This window comes from Podospora pseudopauciseta (genome assembly GCF_035222475.1).
Source record: "Podospora pseudopauciseta strain CBS 411.78 chromosome 2 map unlocalized CBS411.78m_2, whole genome shotgun sequence".
NCBI lineage: Eukaryota > Fungi > Ascomycota > Sordariomycetes > Sordariales > Podosporaceae > Podospora > Podospora pseudopauciseta.
Genome location: NW_026946663.1, coordinates 1,226,231 through 1,247,557, shown reverse-complemented (window position 1 = coordinate 1,247,557; position 21,327 = coordinate 1,226,231). Strand labels below are relative to the sequence as shown.

At 52.9% G+C, this 21,327-nt stretch overlaps 7 protein-coding genes and 1 non-coding gene across 8 annotated transcripts; 3 read left to right on the top strand and 5 right to left on the bottom strand.

The window, feature by feature from the left end:
* Positions 1–61: 61 nt before the first annotated feature.
* QC763_0032640 (uncharacterized protein) lies at positions 62–2,300 on the bottom strand (the record flags this gene model as incomplete). The annotated part of the gene is made up of 3 exons (XM_062905531.1): positions 62–172; positions 1,463–1,601; positions 2,062–2,300. The coding sequence occupies 3 exons, from the start codon at positions 2,298–2,300 to the stop codon at positions 62–64; spliced, it is 489 nt and encodes a 162-aa protein (XP_062768118.1).
* Positions 2,301–2,979: 679 nt separating this feature from the next.
* Positions 2,980–8,475, top strand: APL5 (AP-3 complex subunit delta; the record flags this gene model as incomplete). Its single annotated transcript, XM_062909344.1, is given in 6 exon segments — positions 2,980–3,037; positions 3,054–5,193; positions 5,248–5,366; positions 5,423–6,003; positions 6,059–6,287; positions 6,341–8,475. Coding segments are annotated over 5 exon segments (3,066 nt in total). The 5' UTR covers positions 2,980–3,037; positions 3,054–5,191.
* oca3 (Inositol phosphatase SIW14) lies at positions 3,334–4,731 on the bottom strand (the record flags this gene model as incomplete). The annotated part of the gene is made up of 4 exons (XM_062909345.1): positions 4,125–4,731; positions 3,843–4,049; positions 3,629–3,787; positions 3,334–3,573 (listed from the first exon to the last, which is right to left on the bottom strand). Exons 1-4 carry the CDS (start codon positions 4,497–4,499, stop codon positions 3,334–3,336), a joined length of 981 nt encoding a protein of 326 aa, XP_062768117.1. The 5' UTR covers positions 4,500–4,731.
* Positions 8,476–8,664: 189 nt separating the features above from the next.
* Positions 8,665–8,738, bottom strand: QC763_0032610. Its single transcript has one exon. It is a non-coding gene; the product is annotated as a tRNA-Val (tRNA).
* A 295-nt stretch (positions 8,739–9,033) lies between these two features.
* On the top strand, positions 9,034–9,816 carry QC763_203100 (uncharacterized protein; the record flags this gene model as incomplete). Its single annotated transcript, XM_062909343.1, has 1 exon — positions 9,034–9,816. One exon carries the CDS (start codon positions 9,034–9,036, stop codon positions 9,814–9,816), a length of 783 nt encoding a protein of 260 aa, XP_062768115.1.
* Positions 9,817–11,005: 1,189 nt separating this feature from the next.
* QC763_203090 (uncharacterized protein) lies at positions 11,006–13,872 on the bottom strand. The gene is made up of 3 exons (XM_062909342.1): positions 13,302–13,872; positions 12,340–13,243; positions 11,006–12,246 (listed from the first exon to the last, which is right to left on the bottom strand). Exons 1-3 carry the CDS (start codon positions 13,442–13,444, stop codon positions 11,683–11,685), a joined length of 1,611 nt encoding a protein of 536 aa, XP_062768114.1. The 5' UTR covers positions 13,445–13,872; the 3' UTR covers positions 11,006–11,682.
* A 158-nt stretch (positions 13,873–14,030) lies between these two features.
* On the bottom strand, positions 14,031–15,799 carry QC763_203080 (uncharacterized protein). Its single transcript, XM_062909341.1, has 2 exons — positions 15,389–15,799; positions 14,031–15,274 (listed from the first exon to the last, which is right to left on the bottom strand). Exons 1-2 carry the CDS (start codon positions 15,426–15,428, stop codon positions 14,259–14,261), a joined length of 1,056 nt encoding a protein of 351 aa, XP_062768113.1. The 5' UTR covers positions 15,429–15,799; the 3' UTR covers positions 14,031–14,258.
* A 3,040-nt stretch (positions 15,800–18,839) lies between these two features.
* Positions 18,840–19,922, top strand: QC763_203070 (uncharacterized protein; the record flags this gene model as incomplete). Its single annotated transcript, XM_062909340.1, has 2 exons — positions 18,840–19,285; positions 19,385–19,922. The coding sequence occupies 2 exons, from the start codon at positions 18,840–18,842 to the stop codon at positions 19,920–19,922; spliced, it is 984 nt and encodes a 327-aa protein (XP_062768112.1).
* Positions 19,923–21,327: the final 1,405 nt, after the last annotated feature.

The following is a 21,327-nucleotide window of genomic DNA, read 5'->3' as shown; positions in this document are numbered from 1 at the left end:
AGTAATTGAAGGGGATTGAAATTGGCGCAGTATTCTTGTTCTTATAGATATCGTCTCTCGTTTATCGCTGGCTCGTGGTGGGCTGGGCTGGGCTGAGCACTACCGGCCGGTGGGTGGTGGGTGGAGAGCAGGGAGCGGGAGCGGGGGAGGAGTCTGGGGAGTCTTGGGGAGTCTGTGGTGGATGTTCAACAAGAACGCTCGAGGGAAAATGCTTGGTCGGGTCAGGGGTAGGCTGTATCAATCGCAATCGCTCTCAGATGATCTGGGTCTGTTCTTTCAGTTCGGGTGAAAAAAGAGGCAGAAGAACTTGGGACGAATGCACGGGCGAAAAATAAATAAAGTGGGTTGGGCGCAAAAAAAAAAAGGGAGAGATCGGGTTGGTTTGTGACTGGACTTGGGTTGAGAGAGTTGTCCTTGCTGGGGGGAAGGGGTGGTCCGTGGTCAGCGGTCAGCGGCAGGGAACGGTATGCACAAAACGCCTAGATCAGATCCACAATGAGGGGCTGCTGTGTGAGTGAGCCAGGCCCTGTCTCTCTCAGTGCGACGACGAAAGAAAATGGACTGCCGTCTAGCCCAGTTCATTCGCCATCGCGACCAAGGTGAGGAGGGTGAGGGTGAGGGCGAGGGTTAAGGGGGAAAGGAGAGAGGGAAGAGAGGGAGAGGGGACAGCGTGTGTAATGATGGGCCCAGCACTCTGGAAAGGAGAGGACGGGAATATCTGTGGAAAGGAGGGGGAGAACACCAAGATATAGGAAGAGGGGAAGGGGCCCGGGCAACCCACCTTTATTCTGCTTGTGTATGTGCTTCTCTATCTTGTAGTAGTGTAAGCCAGTGTCGGGCCAGACCAGACAGGCCTGTGGTGGGTAACACTCGTGACCGCTGACCGCGCCAGGAGAGAAACAGGAACCGCAACACTCTTGTCTGTCAAGGGCTCGAGACGCAGCACGGGCGCCAAGGTAAGAGAGGTAGGTATAAGCCTCAATACTAGCATAGCGTCAGTGAGGGGTTCTCTCGGCTCGAGACGACCTTGACGATAAATGGAACGTGGAATCCCCGCGACGGCAGTGGAAACGGGCCCAGGGCTGTGAACCGTTAAACACCACCACCACCACCACCACTGCTTACCGCCCTCACCACCCTCATCATCATCATGATCATCATCAGGTGCTCAACTATGCACAGGGTTGACGGGGCAAGTTTGCCTCCCCCATTCCCGTCCTCTCGGTGATGATGACTGTGGTATTGCCCATGACGATCTAACTGCCAAGGCTGTCCAGTGCAGTTGTTTCCTGTTCCTGTAGGGCATCGACTCAACACCCGGTTGGTCTGCATGGCCGTTCATGAAGAACAACGGAATGGCCACCGTGCTTGGTGCAGCCCCAGGAGGGACAGATCATGGATAAAAAGAGAAGTGATCCAACAAAAGCATGCAATGAGAATAAGACGAGAGAATGACCCATACCTCAAAGCAAGCAAACAAGGCTATGATTTGGTTGGGGGTGGTTTCAGTGTTCCCGCAGTGTCGGTGGGATTGGCGGCAAATGCGTCCTCGTCGAGCGTTGCTCAACGTCTTCGTCGTCGAGTGCTCAGTTGCGGTGAGGCTATGATTAGATTATGTAACCGTGGATGGTGTGGTGCGAGAGATGCGAGTGTGCGGCGTTGGACTGCGGCAGGTATCTTTGTAGCTCGTGAGGGTGTTTCTGTGGGACAGAATCGGAGGGTGGAAATGGGAAGTTTTGATATGTCTTCTGTGTTGTCAGTGCGCGGGCCGATCAGTCAAGCAGGCGGACGCAAGAAAAGAAAAAAAGAAAAAAGAAAAGTTCGTCCACGTTGAGATGTTGTTCTGTCCGCATGTATGTGTGTGTTTGCTTTGTGGTCAGTGGTTAGAGACACGACACAGCACCATGGAAGGAAGCAAGCAGCAGCAGGCAAGGCAATGCGAATAAAGTGTATGTACGCCCAGGTAGGCTGAATTAGAAATGCTAGGGGACAACTCGAGCTGCAGTAACACTAAACAGGAGGGCGGAGCGTTGTGTTGCCTACAGGAAACCCCTTACACACCCTGACTTGATCCCATCTTGGCCGTACACATCCAAACGGTAGCCTGTCACTGGGCTAATCGGCCGGGCTCTCGGATTGTGTGCATCTCTTTGCTGGCTGCTCGTACCAGGAAGACCCCGGAGCCCGATGCCAGCTTGCAACATCGGCCCCAAGCCGCATTCGTCAGGCGGTGAGTCCTTCTTCCTTCCGGTTCTCTCACGCCTAGCAGCCATCAACGAGAAGATGGATGGGTGAGGCATGAATGACAGAATCATCACCCGCTAGGTGCATACATCCTCGACCCTACTCCCGCAACGAAGGGATCCGGTGCTCTCGATGGATAGGTTGCCTATCTGTACGTGGGTTGAGTTCAAACAAAAATGCGTGCACAGAATGCGAACCATCAAGCAACAGCTTCGCAACGCAATCAAACGGCATGCGCCGGATCTCGATTTTCGGTTGTCGGTTCGTGACAGGAGAGCAGGGGTTTGTTTGTGGAGGAGCTTGCGCAAGAGGCACAGCGTGGACAATGTGGTCTTAGATATAGGCCATGTCGACCCTTTTCTCCATTTGCCTTTTTCGATTCTACTCTGTTTCTCGCTCTGCTAACCTGCAGCCCACAGCCCACAGCATCGACAACTCAGTCCGTACCCAAAACCAAAACTCTGGCGACCGACACGTCAACATGTCCTGCAGAGACCCTTCTGGCTAAGGCTTCAAGGACAGCAGAAGAAGGCGTCCGGGTTCCTTGCAACGCTGCATCATTAGGTCATAGAGCAACCATTGACGTTGCTCCAGCCAGGTACCGGCGTTTCCCTTCTGGGCGGCGCGATCCTCCTCGTGCTCAGACTAGACCGGTGGCTCTGATTTTTTGTGCCCAAAGTGGCCGGCAAGTGGTCGGGAGAAAGAAGCAGGTCTGCAAGAATAATCGAGCCGCATTCCGGTTGGGCTCCAAAGGGCCGCACCGCAAGTGCCCCACCCGCACACACACACACACACACACACACACACACAGCTCAGATGCATCCCGTTTCCTTGACTGGAGCCACGTTGGGTGCCGGTGCTCATACGTCTTCCTGCCCAAGACCCACCGCCTCGGCTAATAGCAAAGCAGTTGTAAGAATGCGCCAATAATCCTGGGGGTTGAATGTCGAACGCGACAGTGTGTCCACTGCATTGCAGAAGCAGCTCCTCATCTAGCCGGCAGCCATCGTGACTCACGTTGTCTGCGAGTTTCGAACGCGTCACTGGGTATTGTCGCGATGCCGTTGTTTCTTTGGTCCGAGCAAGAAATCATCTCTCCATCCCCGAGGGCGCATCCTCGGAGAGGAGCTCCCGCGCTGCTGCAACCTCGGCGGCATCGTACCCCCTCCAACCGCGGTCTTGCGCACTGCTGTGTCGGACAATCTCGGCCAACTTGGCTGTGGCCAGTTCATTCAGCCGCTCAATGGTGTTGGAATCTGGGAGAGAGAAGTCCTCATCATCAGACTGCTTTGCCGGCTTGGCATTGTCCTTCAACAGTCTCTTTGTGACCTGGAAAAGGGGTCAGCAATCATATCGTCTTGGCAGTTCCAACGGCATATCTAACCAGTTTCAAGCCATAATAACCTCGCAGATAATTGTCGCACAACTCAATGCTGCGCGAGAAACGCTTGATGGCCTCTGCCATCTGCTTCTGATAGGGTGCACCGGTGGCACCCGAAGCAGTGGCGGCCATGTATTGCAGTTCGCCTAGTCGGGCATGTACCTGAAGGGGACCCGTTAGCATAGGGCTTAGACTGTTTCACCGTGGCATTGCGTACATTCCATGCGTTTGGAGCCAGGATCAGGACCTCTTCCATGGCGTAGATCGCTTGTGGGTACAACCCCTGAGAAAAGTAGAGATCCGACAGCTCAGACCAAGCCTCGGAATCGGTCGGGGAGAAATCAAGAAGCTGCACCAGGGCTGAGCCCGCATCCGAGAGGCGGCCCATGGATCGAAGGAGGGCAATACGTCTCTTCATGATAGGCTGTGGAGACGGGATTAGTTCCTGGCCAATCTTGGATGGATAGCACAGCAGGAAGGGAAAGTGTGGTTCACGAACGAGATTGGTGTTGTTCTCCTCTAGCATCTGGTCGTACTCCTTCAGAACCTTTTCCAACTCGCCATTATTTTGGGCCTGGGCCTCCTTGATGAGCCCTCCCAGCGCCTTGACTCGGTCATTGTTTCCGAAACGAGCAGCAAGTCGATCGTAGCATTCTTGTGCCGCCCTGTCGTCGCCAATTCGGAGACAGGAAAGAATCAAGTTCTCGTATTGTATCCATAGCTCGGGCTTCTCAGTGGCGGAAAACAATGAACCCAGGGCGGATGATGACACGGTGCTCGGAGAGCTCTGGAGGACGACAGGAGCTTGCTGGGAGAGGGCCAATGCCTCGGCCGGTGGCAGCTGGACCGGCGAGCGGATGAGGGACGGTGCCATTGATTCGATTATATTAGATTAGATATTTGGTGGGAATGTGTGTCGGATAGGGTCGGGTCTGTTGTTGAATGTGTTGTCGTTGGGTTGACTGATTGATGATGGAATTCAGGAACACAGAATGTAACAAACTACTTGACGACGGGACGGGGATGTGGAGAGTGGGGACCTCTAATAAACGCCAAGACCTTCATGTGGTTCAGAGCTCGGGCCTTCCCTGTCAGTTTTGGCCGCGGTGGGAGCTTGTTCCGCCCCGAATACAGTGTCAGGCCGGGTTCCCTGCCCGCTGGAACGCACTGTACGGTGACGTGCGGCCAACCCACCTTGGGGCCACCTGGAGGTGCAACAACAGCATCAGACTGCCCTGGAGCTTTGTTGAGAGTTGCGCAAGCTCACGAAACACTGCGCAGAATCGCCTGCGAGCTGATTGACGACGACCAAACCAAGATGCCCTCTACGAATCTTGCCATCCCTACATCGTCCCTCCTTCACAGATCCTACAAGGCCCCTTTCCGCCGCTGAAGCCCGCGACAACACAGCACGGTGCCCCCTGCATCCCCGCCATTCAATCCCGAATCCAGGAACCGCGGATCGCCGAGCTAAGCTTCGCGATATTCAACCTCGAGTCTTCCCACACAAGCGCATACGAATAAGGTATTGGACATATACACCTTTGACATCACAAAATCACAGCCATGTATGTTGGTCTTGCCATATGCTTGGAAGCATGAGTGGTGCTGACGTGGTGCAGGTTCGAGAAATCACTGTACGACCTCATTAGAGGTCTGCGCAATCACAAGGGAAACGAGAAGGAATACATTCAAAATTGTCTGAAAGAATGCCGGTCTGAAATAAGAAGCCCAGATATGGGTTCGTCTCCTCCACACAGTCAATCTCCCAGACGCTCAAGCTGATCTCGGACGTAGACCTCAAGGCCACTGCCTTGCTCAAACTAATCTACCTCGAGATGAACGGCCACGACATGTCCTGGGCCTCCTTCCACGTACTGGAGGTTATGTCGTCGCAAAAATACCACCAGAAGCGAGTTGGATATCTGGGGGCTGTTCAGAGTTTCCGTCCCGATACCGATGTCCTGATGATGGCTACAAACTTGCTGAAGAAGGACCTCGCTTCTTCCCACCCGACGACAATAACACTTCCGATCGTTGCGCTGCCACATCTAGTAACCCCGTCATTAGCTCTCTCACTGCTAGGGGATTTGCTACCACGACTCACCCACTCCCACGCGTCCATAAAAAAGAAGACAGTGGTCACTCTTTACCGACTAGCACTGGTTTACCCCGAGGCGCTACGTGCAGCATGGCCCAAGATCAAAGAGCGGTTGATGGACAAGGACGAGGACCCGAGTGTGACGGCTGCTATTGTCAATGTGGTGTGTGAGCTGGGATGGAGGAGGCCGCAGGATTTCCTCCCGCTGGCACCGCGGCTGTTTGAATTGCTGGTGGATGGCGGGAATAACTGGATGGCCATCAAGCTCATCAAACTTGTAGGACGCCTATGTGACATCTTGCACCTCAGTTCCTTGCCTAACCTGCGTCCAGTTTGCGACTTTGACTCCCCTCGAGCCTCGCCTGGTCCGAAAGCTGCTGCCGCCATTAACCAATCTCGTCAAAACTACACCTGCCATGTCTCTCCTGTATGAATGCATTAACGGTATCATTCAGGGTGGCATTTTGGGTGACGGTGAAGATTTCTCTGCCCGGGAAGAAGTTGCCTCACTATGCGTGTCCAAGCTCAGGGGCATGGTGTCAATCAACAGTGACCCGAACTGTGAGTGGCTTTTTCATCGGATTGTGGGACTCGGCTGACACGAGGGCGATCAGTGAAGTATGTTGCTCTGCTGGCCTTCAACAGGATTGTCACCACTCATCCAATGCTTGTTGCTGAGCAGGAAGATGTTATCCTGGAATGCATTGACAGCGAGGATATCTCCATCAGAATCAAGGCACTTGACCTCGTGCAAGGGATGGTCAGCAGTGACAACCTGCTGTCCATTGTCAGCCGGCTAATGAGGCAACTCAAAGCCTCGTCGAGTGCTCTGGCACAGCAACAAGACGGACAAGAGGATCTGGACGACTCCAGTGAAGATGGTTCTGGACGGCGTGCCAAGTCACAAGAGCAAACGGCCCCTTTGCCAGACGACTACACCATCGACGTGATCGGTCGGATACTGGGCATGTGCTCTCAGAACAACTACGCTAACGTGATCGACTTTGACTGGTATATCGACGTCCTGACCCAGCTCGTCCGCATTGCTCCGCCTCCGAGCCCTCGGGATCTCGACTCGGACAGTTCTTCGTCACCTAAGTCAGTCGATATCTCGGAGAGGATTGGAAACGAACTCAGGAACGTGGCCGTTAAGGTCAAGGCTGTGAGGCCTGCTGCTGTGCGCGCTGCAGAGTTGATTATCTCGCGTCTCAGCACTGACACGGTTTCTTCACGGCCAGTGATCACTGGCGCCCTGAAGCCGTTGGCATTTGTGGTGGGAGAGTACGCTTTCCAGCTCTCGTCGCCTGACGATACGTTGAGGAACATGCTTGGTCTCGTGCCCCGAGTTGACTATCCTGAGGTGTTGGCAACATGCCTCCAGTCGATTCCCAAGCTTTTTGCCCATGTTGCTGGGGATGATCGGGCGTTGTGGACCCCCGAGAGAAAGTCATCACTATCGTTGTTGATGGCGCGGGTTATTCACATACTCGAGCCATTTGCGCAACATCCTTACCTCGAAGTCCAGGAACGAGCGGTCGAGTTTATTGAGCTTCTCAGACTCACCGCCGAAGCCGCGTCTGGACAAGCGCCATCCACAGACGAGATTCAGCAAGACGCACCTTTGCTTCTTACACAGGCCATTCCATCACTGTTCACGGGATGGGAGCTGAACTCGGTCGCACCGGAGGCGCAGTACAATGTCCCTATCCCATCAGGACTGGACCTTGACGAGCCCATTCATCCCAACCTGGGCAGCCTGCTTTCACAGGCAGACTCGCTGATGCTTCCTACACAGGGTGATGATGAGTTTGAGGTGTATTACAACCAGCGCCCAGCGCCAACCAGCATCTACAGCGGCCCCGCCATCGAGAGGCTGGTTGATGCCCCAGAAGAAGTCGGCAGTTCCTACCAGCAATCAGGAGAGGAAAGTTACCTCGACGCGGACATTGTTGCGAGGAGAAAGGCGGAGAGGAGGGAGCGTAACAAGGATGATCCATTTTACATTCCGGACATGTCATCAAGCCGCACGGGTACCTCGACACCAATTCACAACATTCTCCAAAAAGAAAACGGGCCGGATCTCGACATTGACGCCATCCCGATTATGTCACTTGATTTGGAGAAACTTTCCGTCTCGGGGCCGTCTAGGCATCAACAATCTCAACACCCGCGACAAGCCCGCCAGAAGATTGTCATTGAAGCGGACGAAACGCTCGGTGGTGGTGGTGGCAATAGCGGTGTCTCTACTCCTGGGGGTGCTGCTCGTCCGGGCTATGACTCGGAGAATAACTCTGATAGTTTTAATCTCTCCAAGGCGGCCAAGAAGCCTAAGCAGAAGAGTCTGTTGCAGTTTAACTCTAGCGTGCTGGGCGGGTTGAGCTTGACGGATGAGCAGAGGCCGGACGATGGGTTTGCGCACGAGAGGCAGCAGAAGGAGGAGGCGGAGATGGCGCTGGCGATGAAGGAGGTGCAAAGGTTGAGGTTGGAGATGCAGAGGGCGAATGAGAGGATTCAGGTTGCGCAGGGGGTGCCGAGCGAGGGGGTGGCGGTCGTGAAGAAGAAGAAGAAGACCAAGACGGTTGTGAAGGCGGATGAGGGGGAGGAGGGGGTGGTGAAGAAGAAGAAGAAGAAGGTTGAGGGGGGTGGAGGGGAGGGGGTGGTGACGAAGAAGAAGAAGAAGAAGGCGGCGAGGGTGGTGAAGTTGGATGAGGGGGATGGCCCAGATGGGGAGGGGATGGGAGGGGAGTAGTGGTAGATACAGCTTTGAGGGGGGTAAATAAAGAAGCATGGTGATGGTTAGTATTGATATGAGAATACCAGTGCGATGCGCCTTTCTTGTCGTGTATATCGAGAGTTGGTTTTCTGTTTCCCCTAGTGGAGACCACCTTCCCGTCCCCACAGAATCTCTAATTCTGCGCTCGAACAACAACCAATCAAAGGTTTCGTGGTGTAGTTGGTTATCACGTCAGTCTAACACACTGAAGGTCTCCAGTTCGAGCCTGGACGAAATCAAGGCCTTGTCTTTTTACTATTGATGCCCTTTTTACCACCTCTTGTCTCTCATATCTCATTTCTCTTTTTATCCGCCTTTTTTTTTTTTTTTTTTTTCCTTGATTCCGCTAGACAGACGTCGTCGCTTTTTACTCCCGGCCGAAACCCCACCTTTCCGGTCTTGTCAAGCCCGCCTTCTGACCTCATCTCTTCTCACCTACCTCGCCTCTCACAAGTTACTTACCTATACAACCCCCATCTACCTTATCCAACCCATCCACCACGACCATTTCAATCCATCAAATCAAAAAAAAAAATGCCACCCCGCATCCCCTCCCCCTCAGACTTTTCCCAATTCCCCCTCATCCAGCTCCACCCCCCCTCACCCCCAGAGTCAACAACCACTTTTCTCATCGTCCTCCACGGTCTAGGCGACAACCCAGTGTCTTTTTGTAATTTCCCCAAGTCGTTGAATCTTCCGGGAACGTACGCGGTTACGGTTAGAGGTGTGAACCCCCTCCCGCAGGGTCTGGTACCGGAACCGGTGCCGGAAAATGGCTGTTGGCACTGGGGTGATGATCTCCTTTTAGATCAGAGAACAGGGGAACTGGATCAGGATCCTGGATTCCAAAAGGCGAGGGAGGCGTTATGGGAACTGATAGGGGGGGTGATTGTGGGGAGACTGGGGTGGGGGTGGGGGGATGTGATTCTTTTTGGGTATGGTCAGGGGGGTTCGGTGGCGTTGGGGCTGGGGAGCGAGCTGCGGAGGGGGCAGGAAAAGAGGGTGGTGGATGTGAGTGAGGGGGATGGGGAGGGGGAAAAGAGGGAATTAAAGGGGATTGTGAGTGTGGGAGGGGCGCTGCCCGTGAGCATGATACCTACTGTTGGTGGAAGGGGGAAGGTAACCACCCCGACGTTGGTGCTCTGTGGGGAGGGGGGGGAGGTTATTGATGATGATGCCGAGGAAAAGCTGAAGGAAGAGTTTGAGGATCTGAGGGTTGTGAGGTGGAAGGGCAGGAGGGATGATGGGATGCCGAGGAGTCGGGAGGAGGTTTTGCCGCTGATGGAGTTTTTTGCGGAGAGGTTGAAGCATTTTTAGATTTGGGGGTGAATAAAAACGGGAGGGTGGTGATGAGGGAAGGAGAGGGATGGTAAAATGAGAAATGAATTGCTGAAGTGACGGTTCTGACTTGTGAAAGGTGTGTGCGCGGTGGTGGCTTGTGGTGAGTGTGAGTGGGATGACGAGTAGAGACGGCGAGTAAGTGCAGATGATGGTGACGGCTTCAGTTCTGACGCGTTGATGCCCGAATGCTGGAGAAGGGTTAGCTGTGGTTGTGTAAAGAAGATGGACGTGTCGCCTTCGAGGTTGATCCTTTAGTGTCGAAGAAGGTCCTGTGATGGGACAATCCAGGATGAAATTGTTGATGTGTAAATTCGACAAATACAACAAGAATCTACGGAACTGCGAGACCAAGATGCGAGATGAGGGACTTGCTTTAACTTGAGAGCACTGTACTGCTGGAATGATTGCCAGTATTGCGGTCGTAGTAATGGGATCAACTTGCACAAGTAAACAACCACCAAGTCAACATCCTCCTCAATCACGGTGTATATACCCCTCCCCGCGACCGTCTTCCAACAACTGCCTACGCAACAAATCTAGTAACTGGAATGGTCAGATTAGCTCAACGGTGTAAGTCGTAGGCGGCCCGGATCAGGCAACGAACCAATGCCCCTTGAAAGGCTCCGTGGACACCTGAGTTCGCCTCCTCAGCGCGGCCCTGTCTTTCGAGATGGGCTTCAAGGATATCGACCGACCTCCCCAAATCAACCAACAACAGCCCACCCCCCAATCGACGAAGTAAACCCTACGAGTGTTTCGTAGCCGGCCACCTCTAAGAGTTGGCCGGTGAGCTTTTGATCTTTTCAGTCCACTGGCTCTCTCCTATTTAGGAGAACCAATCCATCAAGGACAGCAAAGAGGGTGACAAAGGGACTATTTTTCGATATCCCGGGCTTCGACTACCTACCCACCCTTCGACTTTCTTTCCTTTCATCACTTGCTTACTCGCACTTGACTTGCTGCCTTGAACTCGCTACTTTTCTGCGGGTTTTAGTCCTGCGACTTCCCAACCTGCGACGCCAACAGCAAAAGAAGCAGTCAGTGAACGGGAATTTAATTCAGTCACACAATCACACAGCAACGCACCATCAACAACACTCAAAGTAGACAGGGGAACAGACTCAATTTTCTTTCTCTCTCTTCACCCCCCCCCTCTTAAAAAAACGAGCGACCAGCCCTCCCCCGCCTATCCTATCCTCTCATAGTATCCAGAAAAACTCCCACGAGGCCGACCAACGATAGCGTAAAAAGCATTGTCGTCATCTAGCAACACCTCGGTCATTCGACACGCCGTCCAAGCGATGGCGTAAAAGCACTTTCGCCGGCGAAGAAAACTCTTCTTCGTAATAGTCCCGAATAACTTCATAATTTTCTTCGTCAATATTGCAGCGCGTATCTTCAACACAGATGGGGTATCATAAAAGCCAAACCAGCCCAGCCCAACCCAAACACCAAGACCAAAAACAGAAAAAAAAAGAAAAAAAGAGACAGAAACAGATCCCTCCGACGTTGGTAATCTTCGTCTGAGAAGGAGATAGCGTACAGAGCATTGTCTTCTTCTCTGACTTGGACTGCCGTGTTGAGGGCTCCCTTTCTGGGCTTGCCCAACCTTCGAGAAACGATAGCGTAAAAAGCATTTTCGTTTCCGATGGTGTGGGGAAGCTGTTCTACCTTCTTGGGAAGAATAGAAGCTGTTGATGACCAGAGGGGTCATATGTGAAAGTATTCCGAAAAGTTGTCGTAAAGGAGTGTGGTGAAGTAGATGTTGTCTTCGTCTTCATAAAACTTAGCGATGTCAACAGAACCGCGAGCTCATCTCGTCCCCAGATTTTGCCGATCAAATTATTTGATCAAGCGGCTGAAACCGCGCTGGTGCACCTCACGACGAGCAGCACCATCCAAAATCTCCTCTCCAGAGTCGTTGCCGTCACTACCAGCAATCTTGTTGCTGGGCTCATTGCCAAAGATCTTGAGCAGAGCAATCATGACGAAGCTGCTGGCGATACTCATGCAGAGAATACCAATCATGACAAAGTTGCTGTTGCGGTAGCGGTACCGTCCCGGGGCCGCGTCCTCGGGCCAGCCAGTGTACAAGGCGTATGTCGTGACAATGCTTCCAAGGTTGCCAAGGCCAGATACCAAGGCGGAAGCAGTAGCAACACCAACTTCGCGGTGACGCTTCTGGAAGATCTCGTTGGTCCAGGCCATACAAATGGGAACCGTGGGACCGAGGCCAAATCCGATGAGCAACAAACCGCCGTATCTGCCCCATTGGTTGTCCAAAGCAAAGGTGACAGTGAGCAGCCCGGCGATCTGAACACAAACGGCCGCCGAGAAGAAAAGGGGGCGGTACTTGTGGAACCGATCCGAAATAGGGGTGACGAGGAGAATAGCGATCAAGTCCATCTGTGCCTGTGTTAGTACGACGTTTCTCAAACTCGTCTCTTCCAAAAAAAAAAAAAAAAAAAAAAAAAAAAAAAAAAAAAAAAAGAAACCTACAATCCAAATAGGCGCAAACAGCAAGCTAACCTGCACCCCCGTAAAGTTCGAGTTGATCGAAGCAATAATCACGCTCCCGTACAACTGCGTCCCAATACCCACCCCAACAACCCCAAAGTACATCAACACCAACGGCCACAACCGCCAGTCCAACAACACAAACCACAGATCCTTCAACGTCCACGGCCTGGCATGATACACCCTCCTCAAATCATGATAATGCACCATCGCATCCTCCCCCGTCAGCGCCTCCGGACTCGGCGGCAACCACTTCACCCACCAACTCTTCTCCCTCACCTCCCCCGGAGCCAAAGGCCGGTCAGGCAACCACCACAGCAACCCAACCCCCAAAATCACCCCCAACAACCCATAAATCAAGAACATCCACCTAAAACCCACCAACCCCCCCAACCCATCCATCTGCTGGAACCCCGCCGACACCAACCCAACCACCGCGGCAGAAACCTGCGCAGCGGTGAAATACATCCCGATCCTCTTGCCCGTTCTGCTCGGTGGGTAGAACAAGGTGAGATAATACGCCATACCAGGCCACATGCCCGCAATCACCACACCCAGCAGAAACCTCAACAGCTTGAGAGACCAGGCGTCGTTCACGGCTGTGAAGCACGTCCCGATGATACCGACAGCAATGACAATACGCGCCATCCAGACCCGAGGGGAGAGACGGCTCATGATGAGATTGGAGGGGAGGTCAAACAGCACGTAGGAGACATAAAAGAGTGCCAGGGCGGTGGAGACGTCTTTGGGGGTGAGCCCGAGGACCGAGACGAGGTCGTGCTTGACGGAGGCGTTCATTGTTTGGGCTATGCCGATGTTGGAGCGGATGGCGGAGTTGAGGAAGTAGAGGACCCAGAAGGCGGGGATGATGCGGAGGTCGAGTTTGCTGGGGAAGAAGGAGGTCAGCGAGGAGAGGTAGCGATGGGCAGAAGGGGAAGACGTACCGGTACACCTGCTCTACCCGCTCAATGGGGTAGTCTTGGATGGGTTCTTGAGCAGGAGAGGCGATGTTGATGTGACCTGTGCCGCCCAAACCAGCCTTGAGGTCGGCTGGGGGAGAAGGCGGGTCTGGATCGTGGGATGTCATGGGTGGTAGGGTTGAGCAGATGGTGATGGTGGGGGTTGGAGGGGTTTAATGGGGGTGGTGTTGGTGGTGGTGGTGGTGGTGGTATTGAATGTCTTTGCCGTTTCCTGTGACAATATCAGGACGACAAAAGTCAAAAGGAGAAATATTGGACAAGAGACGAAAACAAAAGAGTCAGAAGGGAATCAGAAAAAAATAAAGTCGAGATGGTCCCGAACTTATGGGTGCAGGTGTGCGTGATAAAAAAAGCGGGCCGACATCCAAAGAAGCCGGGGCCGAGAATAACCCTGACAACCTTTTTCGACCTGTTGAGTCCAATCACTCCACGTCGTCTCCGAAGCCACAGCGAACTAGAGTCTGGACCATCAGAGGAAAATCCACAGTTCCAGGGCTTTGGACCACATCAGGCTTGTTCCAGGCCAAAAGTTTCCCATCACACCCGCGGAAGTTGCCATTCGGTTATGTAAGTCAAGCCGCAGGAAAATCCAACCAAAGACTCAGCGAGTGGGAGAGGTGGGAGTGTGGGGGGTTGCTCTTCAGCCTCTGGACGGGGAAGTGACAGCCGAATATCATTTTCCATGGTGTGAGGGCCGCAGCTGGCCGCGGATTGGCTTTGTCTAGGCATAATATCATTCTTGAGCGAGGAGGTGGTGACACGACAGCTTCAGCTTTCGGGCACATATATATATCTTTGACTATCTCCCAGCTTCACGCAAACGTTCAATTTCATGAGAATCACAAAGCATGTGAAACCCCGGTCTTGCTTCAAACCTCAAGTCTTCTCTGTCCCATCTCATTCCATTCTACGGCACTCCCCCTAAACCATATCCCCATAAGCACTCAACGCAACCTGACCCCCCAAATGCGCAAACAACACATTCTCCCCCTCTCGTATCTCCCCCCCCTTCACCATCCCAACTAAACCCGCCAAACTCTTCCCCTCATAGACAGGATCAGTGATAAACCCCTCCAGCCCGGCCCCAAGCTTGATCGCCTCCACCGTCTTCCCGTCCGGAACACCATAAACCCCCCCATGAAACCTCTCATCCAGTGTCACATCCCCTTCGTTGATATCCCCCTCCTCCAGCCCCAGTTTCACCCCCGTCTGCCTCGCTATCCGCAACACCTGCTCAAACGTCTCCTTAGGCCTAGCACTCGCATCAATCCCAACCACCCTCCTCTTTCTCCCACCCCCTTTCAACTCCTGATGCTTAACCCCCGCAATCACCCCCGCCAGTGTGCTCCCAGTCACAGCACAAACCACCAACGTCCCAAACCACACCCCCATCTCCCTTTCCTGCTGTTCCAGCTCCCAAACCCACCTCGCAAAACCTAACCCCCCCAAGGGGTGGTCAGACGCCCCCGCCGGGATGTAGTACACCCTCCTCCCCTCCCCCTCCAGCCTCCTCCTCAATTTTTTCAGGCTCTCCTTGTGCCCAATCCCGAAATTCTCTGTTTTTATCACGTGGACATCTGCGCCCATCAGACGGGACAGTTGTATATTCCCGACTTTTTCATACGACGCATCTTCCCATCCGGGGACCCAGTCTTCTTGGATGAGGGAGACGTTCAAGCCGAGGAAGGCGGCGGCGGCGGTGACTTGGCGGGTGTGGTTGGATTGGATGCCGCCGATGGAGATGAGGGTGTCGCAGCCTTGGGAGAGGGCTTCGGGGAGAAGGTACTCCAATTTGCGGGTCTTGTTCCCGCCAAAAGCGAGGGCAGAGTTGAGGTCTTCGCGTTTGGCGTAGATGTTTACTTTGCCCCCGAGATGGGAGGAGAGGCGGGGGAGGGGGTGGATTGGGGAGGGGCCGAGGGTGAGGGGGGTTCGGGGGACTTGGAGGAGGAAAGAAAAAAAAAAGCCGAGTTAATGGGGGTGAACAGACTAATGGGTGAGCGTTGTGGGGGAGTGGGAAGGAAATGTGATGAAGAGGTGAGAGTTTTACGTACTGGAAGCAAAGGGTTCAGGGAGCTTGACCACGTCCGCCATGTTGGATTGGTGTTTGGTTCTCTCACAACAAGTCCAGGTTAGTATCCAGGTGCATAATTTAGGCAGCGCAGAGGATAGACAATGTTCAGAAAGTCTTGTGAAACTTCTACCATCGGATGTTTTGCACAAGATATACAATCGGAGAATATCACCACTCCTATCTAACCTTCCCCCGCATCTCACCACATCTTCAGTACCACAAGCGGGGAAGACACAAGTACCTAACTAAACACCATATCCTCACGGCCAATCCCAAAGCATCAACCCCATGATATGATCCGATCCTACATGACTGCCAACCATGGTAGACATGACAACCAAGCCGAACCCGCAAACTACCACGAACACAACCTGCCGTAAGCCTGCCATCGTGACCCTCTCCTTCCCCCACCCCTTCCCCCCCAACCAAAAAAAAAAGCCCTTACACTACCGACTGCCCAGCACAATCTCACCTAGCCTTACTCATCAACCCATTCTGACGTGTATCAACCTTTCTCGAAGTCTTGGCCAACCACCCCCCGGGATCGGGCCGGTATCGAAACGACCACATCCGTCCGTTCCCCCGTCTCCGTAAGCCGGCCGATGACTTTTTGTCAGCATCCTAAACAGTCATTCTTACCCCGTGGGGGAGGCTACAGCAGTGCATGCATGAGACAAAAGGCTTGGCCCGAGATACAAAATTTCATTCGTTGTCTGCTCAGTGAGACTGCCTGACATGTACAGCCTTGAGCTTTAGACATACATACTTATAGTGGGCAAAACAACCACCACCAGTTGCGCAAGAGGTCTAGTCATCTCCTCGACATCTATTTTAGGTCGACATCTTTCTGGAAAGAGTTGAACGCCTCGCGCCTTATTGCAAGGCGCCATGCTTACCTTGCCACGGGTGTGAATAGATGAACATGAGCCTCATGATAAGGCAAGGCGAGCTGTATACCTGACTTTGGCGTTTCATCAGGTTAGAATAGTTAAAGGACAGTGACTCCCCGCAGTAAGGCAAATTATCCTGTATTTCGTGTCACCTTCGGCCTTATAAGAATCGTCCTGGTGTGATGTTGGGCAACAGGGGAATATTCCGTGGTTCCACAGGTCGGGTGTTTTCAACCTTCCAACCTCTCTGCACAGTGTCCGCAGTGAGAGCTTCGCCTTGATGAAGGGGGGCTGGGAACCTGACTGATGGACCGCTTGCCTAGAGAACTCAACAGCTCCTGTAGACGACGTCTTGCAGACGACAACAGCAACGACGGATGACACTGCAGAGCACGGAGAGGGTTACCTAGCGTGATAGTGGTGTGCTCTACACATTGGTGTGCACTGTGACGACTGGTATGACGACTGTAGAGCTGTTTACTCAGTCCCACCTTGACCAGGCAGACGTGGGTAAGGTAAGGAAAGACTGACCCCGAGGCGACCAGGCCCACGATGGGCCCGGGGAAGCATGCGCCTTGCAGGATAAGACTTGTTTCGCTCACCTACCTTCCGTTCTCTCGCTCAGCATGCGGACTGTGCGGTGTGAAGGCAACCAGTCCGAAACCTTCCATCACCAACCCCCTCGAGCTCTCCAAAACTGCCGGTGTGTGACGATGGTTGGGTAGGGCTGAGTCACTCGGCGCCAAAAGTCGACGCTGATTTTCCTCGAAATGGCATTACTGTGACCGGCAGTGCACCCAATATTGAACCGAGTCTGAAGGGGCATACCGGAGTGCCGAGTTGGACGTTGTGATAAGCATATCCAACACCGTCGTTGGGCGTGGTGAGGCTCCAAGTTGGCACCAACGAGCCCCACAGCACTCATCGTAAATGGTTGGAAATGTCACATATCGAGGATATCATGGCTGTGCTGTTTTCCAGAAGGATCTCAGAATGCCATAAGCACCAACACATGGCCTAGGGATTCTTCGGTAACCAGTTGGAATTCGCGTCGCTCTGAAACGAGGCCCTCGGTGACTGAGACTGTCCGGGATTTCCGCGAGCTTCACAGCCCAAACTCTGAATTCACACTTCCGATGCCATGCCATGCGTGGAAGTTGGGCTCACAAGTCGTGTGACAGGTGCCTGAGAGGCCTGACGCAATCCATAGTCTTGACACTCCATGTTGAGGACACCCAGGATGGTGACCAGGTGAAGCTGAACTGATGTTCAATACTTCACAGCTGGGAAATTGCGGGAGGCCGTCCTTGAACAATGAAAACGGTGGTGCTATTGCTCAACTGTGCGGCGTCTCGAAATGTGAGGACGAGGACATCTTTGTTTCGTCTTATCAGTCGCCCTGCTATAGACTGCCTTGGCTGCCTGGCCTCTGATCCAGCCGCATATCGCTCCGAAGTCACAACCGGTATCCGGAAGAGGCTGACGAGGATTAGGAGCACTGCCGGCCAGTCAAAGTTGCCCCATCTCGAGCTTGCAGCGCGAGGGCCCAGTGCTTGGAGAGCAAGCGGATGATCGCCACCGGTTCCTAGTCGGAAGCCATCTTTTGCAGCCGTGGACAAGTAGAGCAAGGCTGCAGCCGCCAGTCACCCAGTCCATGTACATTAGAACAGGGACCTGTGAAGGTGCGTTGATGTGCGAGTGACTCATGGGTGGCCATGGCTGCCTCATGTTAAGTGACCAGGGTGGCATCCGTTTGAAGTTGAGAACTTGCGTCGACAAGAGGGTGTCAAAAAATACTAATAGGGTGGCATCTCCTCTTCCCGCATGGCTGTGAAGGTCGGTATTTCCAAAGATTCAAATTGTAAAGGCGCAGTCTTGAATTTGCATTTCCATCTGGACCTTGTTAAATCGTGAGAGAGAGCATCTCAGCTGTTTTGATCCGCCAGAAGTCAACCGGCGTCGAGGCGTAGGCGGCCTCTTTGGGCCTACGATTAGATCACGTGCTGATTACTACACAAGAGTACGTACCCTTCCGCCGGCACTTGGTTGTCCCGCTGCTCCGCTTTGAAACCGACCCAAGTGGCCCCGGTGGTGCAAGGGACAGGCTGTGCCTTTTGCCAAGCATTATTCTGCCTGAGCTCGACTGGGCTTCGACGAATTTTCTCCTGACATCTCAGGCCTCAATCCATTAACACATCGCTTTCCTTCTTGATCAGGAACACCCCGCGACGACAACATCCCACCTCTCTTCACCACCAAGACCGAGGCGATATCCTTATTACGCGTCGAGCCCCAATACGTGTGGACCGATAACCCCGCCTCTGTTGCACGCCACATCACTGCCGCACACCACCTCACCTCTCACTTTTGCTCAGGTCCAAACAAAGTCGTTGAAGCTGTAGCTTCATATCAGTTACTTATCTGCTCGAGAGTGGCCATCCTTACCTAGACATCGAACGACTTTTATCTTTTTACCTGTTCGACTCTTGCTCCCACCGTTTATCTCACCACCTTTGCCTTTCGAACTCGCCCATATTCAAGATGAGCGTGGTATATGAGGCCCGCAACTTCATGCATGAGAGCGACTATCCGCCCATGGATGAGCACCACCACGAGCACCACGAGCACCACGATGCTGCTGCTGCTGCCGAAGTCGACCGCTTCGCTGAGACTCACGATGCTGTGGTGAACGAGCTCGCTCACGTCGCCAGTTTTGCTGAGCAAGCCGCTCCCTTTGTTGATGCCAAGAACTTCGTCGACGTGACGGTCTCGACTGAGGAGACCCCCAGCCTCGACCTGGCTCCTCCAGCTCCTGCCCCCACCCTGGCCGTGAAGGAAGACTCGCCTGTTGCGACTTCTCCTCAGCGAAGCAAGGCCATCCCAAAACCACATCGGGAGGAGACAAAGAACCACGAGGGCAAGTTCATCTGCACATATCCGTCATGTGGTGAGGAGACCAGAACCTTCAGCCGCAAATGCGAGTGGAAGTAAGTGACTTTTTTTGTTTTTTTTCTTTTTTTTTGTATCGCCAAAACCAGTAACTTTCTCCTCCACCTCGATCAAACACTGACCAACACCCCTTGCAGCAAGCACATGGACAAGCATGACCGGCCATATAAATGTCTGGCTCCAGGATGTGAGAAGCTGCCAGGCTTCACTTATTCGGGTGGTCTATTGCGCCATGAGCGCGAAGTCCACCAGAAGCATGGCGGCCCCAAGAACTCGTTCAACTGTCCACATCAAAACTGCAAGCGTGCCACCGGCAAAGGCTTCTCTCGTCAGGAAAATCTCAACGAGCACCTCCGGCGTGTGCATACGCAGAATGGAGGGTCGCCAGAAGGAGATGCAGATGATGCTGCCAGCGATCACGTCTCAACAGCGCTCGTTCTAGGTCCAGCCAAGCGCAAACGTGACGACCAGAACGATGAGACGGAACGTCTTCGGGAAGAGGTCAAGAGGCTGCGGCAGGAGAAGGAGGAGCTGCAGAAGCAGGTCCAGATGCAGAACCAGCAGACAGCCGACTTTCTGGCACGGATCCACCAACTCGAAGCCGAGCGGGCGGTGGCGGCAGCGGTCCCGATGGAAGCGAGTTCCCTTGTTGCAGCCACGTCACAACTGATTTAGGGAACAGAAGACGACAATATAGCTTATCTCGATCCTCGCATCTCCACGCCCGGCTACCCTGATCTGGACGATTATCAATACGGCAACCAAATCGACGGCGACGAGCATTATCTGTATTCTGCTTAGACGAGGGAACAGCACATACATCATTCTTTTGTGTTCCCTTTTTTTTTTTTTTTTTTTTTTTTTTTTTTTTTTTCACGGCTCTATTTTTATCAAGGAGCTTGGCTGTTCGAGTTTGGCCTGGGCATTTTTACCGGTTACGATTCCCATCTCTTTGTGGTCACGGACATGTCGACCATCAACGAGAACGCATTGCATATGGAGGAGTTTGGTCTTTTTTTTCATCTTTATTTTTTTGTTTCTTTTTTCGTTTACTCTTTTTGCTATTTCTTTTTAATGTAACGATATGGCTTGAGCGACATCGCATTTCCTGCTGGGTCTATACAATGTTCCTTTTAGGGTGTCTGGGTTTGGTTGGGTGGCAGTGATAGGCAAGAAACGGTCACAAGACTGGAAACTTTTACACGGGGTTTTACATGGGGTTAAACGGAGAGAACTGGCGTTTTTTCAGATGGACCTATGGTCATGGGCTGTTTTTCTGTACTGCACTTTAAACCCTGCTTTGTTCTTATTGTTCACTGTATGGAAGAGGAAAAGGATGTAGTAATGTATTCTGTCGGTTGAAAGAGGCGGAGTTGTTGGTGGTGATTGCTCTTTGGCCACAAGCGTGGACGACGCTAGATGGAACACGATAATCACTGGTAGATAGCCTCATGTACAAACACGATGTGAGAATACTTTGTCAAGATATACACGTATCAGGTTGCTGGTTATTTTTGTTTCACGTAGGGTGGCTTTGTTTTAAAAATGACGGGGCCGTCCACATCATCGGGTTGACGTACGCCCCTGTTCTTGGGCAGAAGATGTGTGAATGGTGATCCCTGCTGCCTGCCTGCAGCGCGCGCCGTTCCAGGGGCACGGGACCTGCAGATCTTTTTTGGAAGGGGGGAACTAGAGATGTAGATGTGCCTGAGGCATGAAGGGGTTTGGTGGCTAAGGCTAGGTAGATAGGTAGGTAGGTAGGTAGGTATGTTGAGGACTTGTGCTGATGACTGCAACTGACTGACGGATGGCCTGTGACTCTGACGGGCTGATAAATCTTTTCTTGTGAGTGTCTTTCCAACAGGCAGAAGAGCCATGCGTGTATTGGATCAGATGATATTGCCACTTCTAGGCTGGCTGGTGAGTTTTCATTTTTTATTTTTCTTATTACAGATTTTGGAGAATAGGGCGAGAAAGAAGTGTAAAATTAGCATGGCCGTTTTTCTTTGTGTTGTCAGTTCAAGAAGATGGGATCTTACGATCTACGACAGCCTTGTCGGGATGTACCTATCCGTCGTTC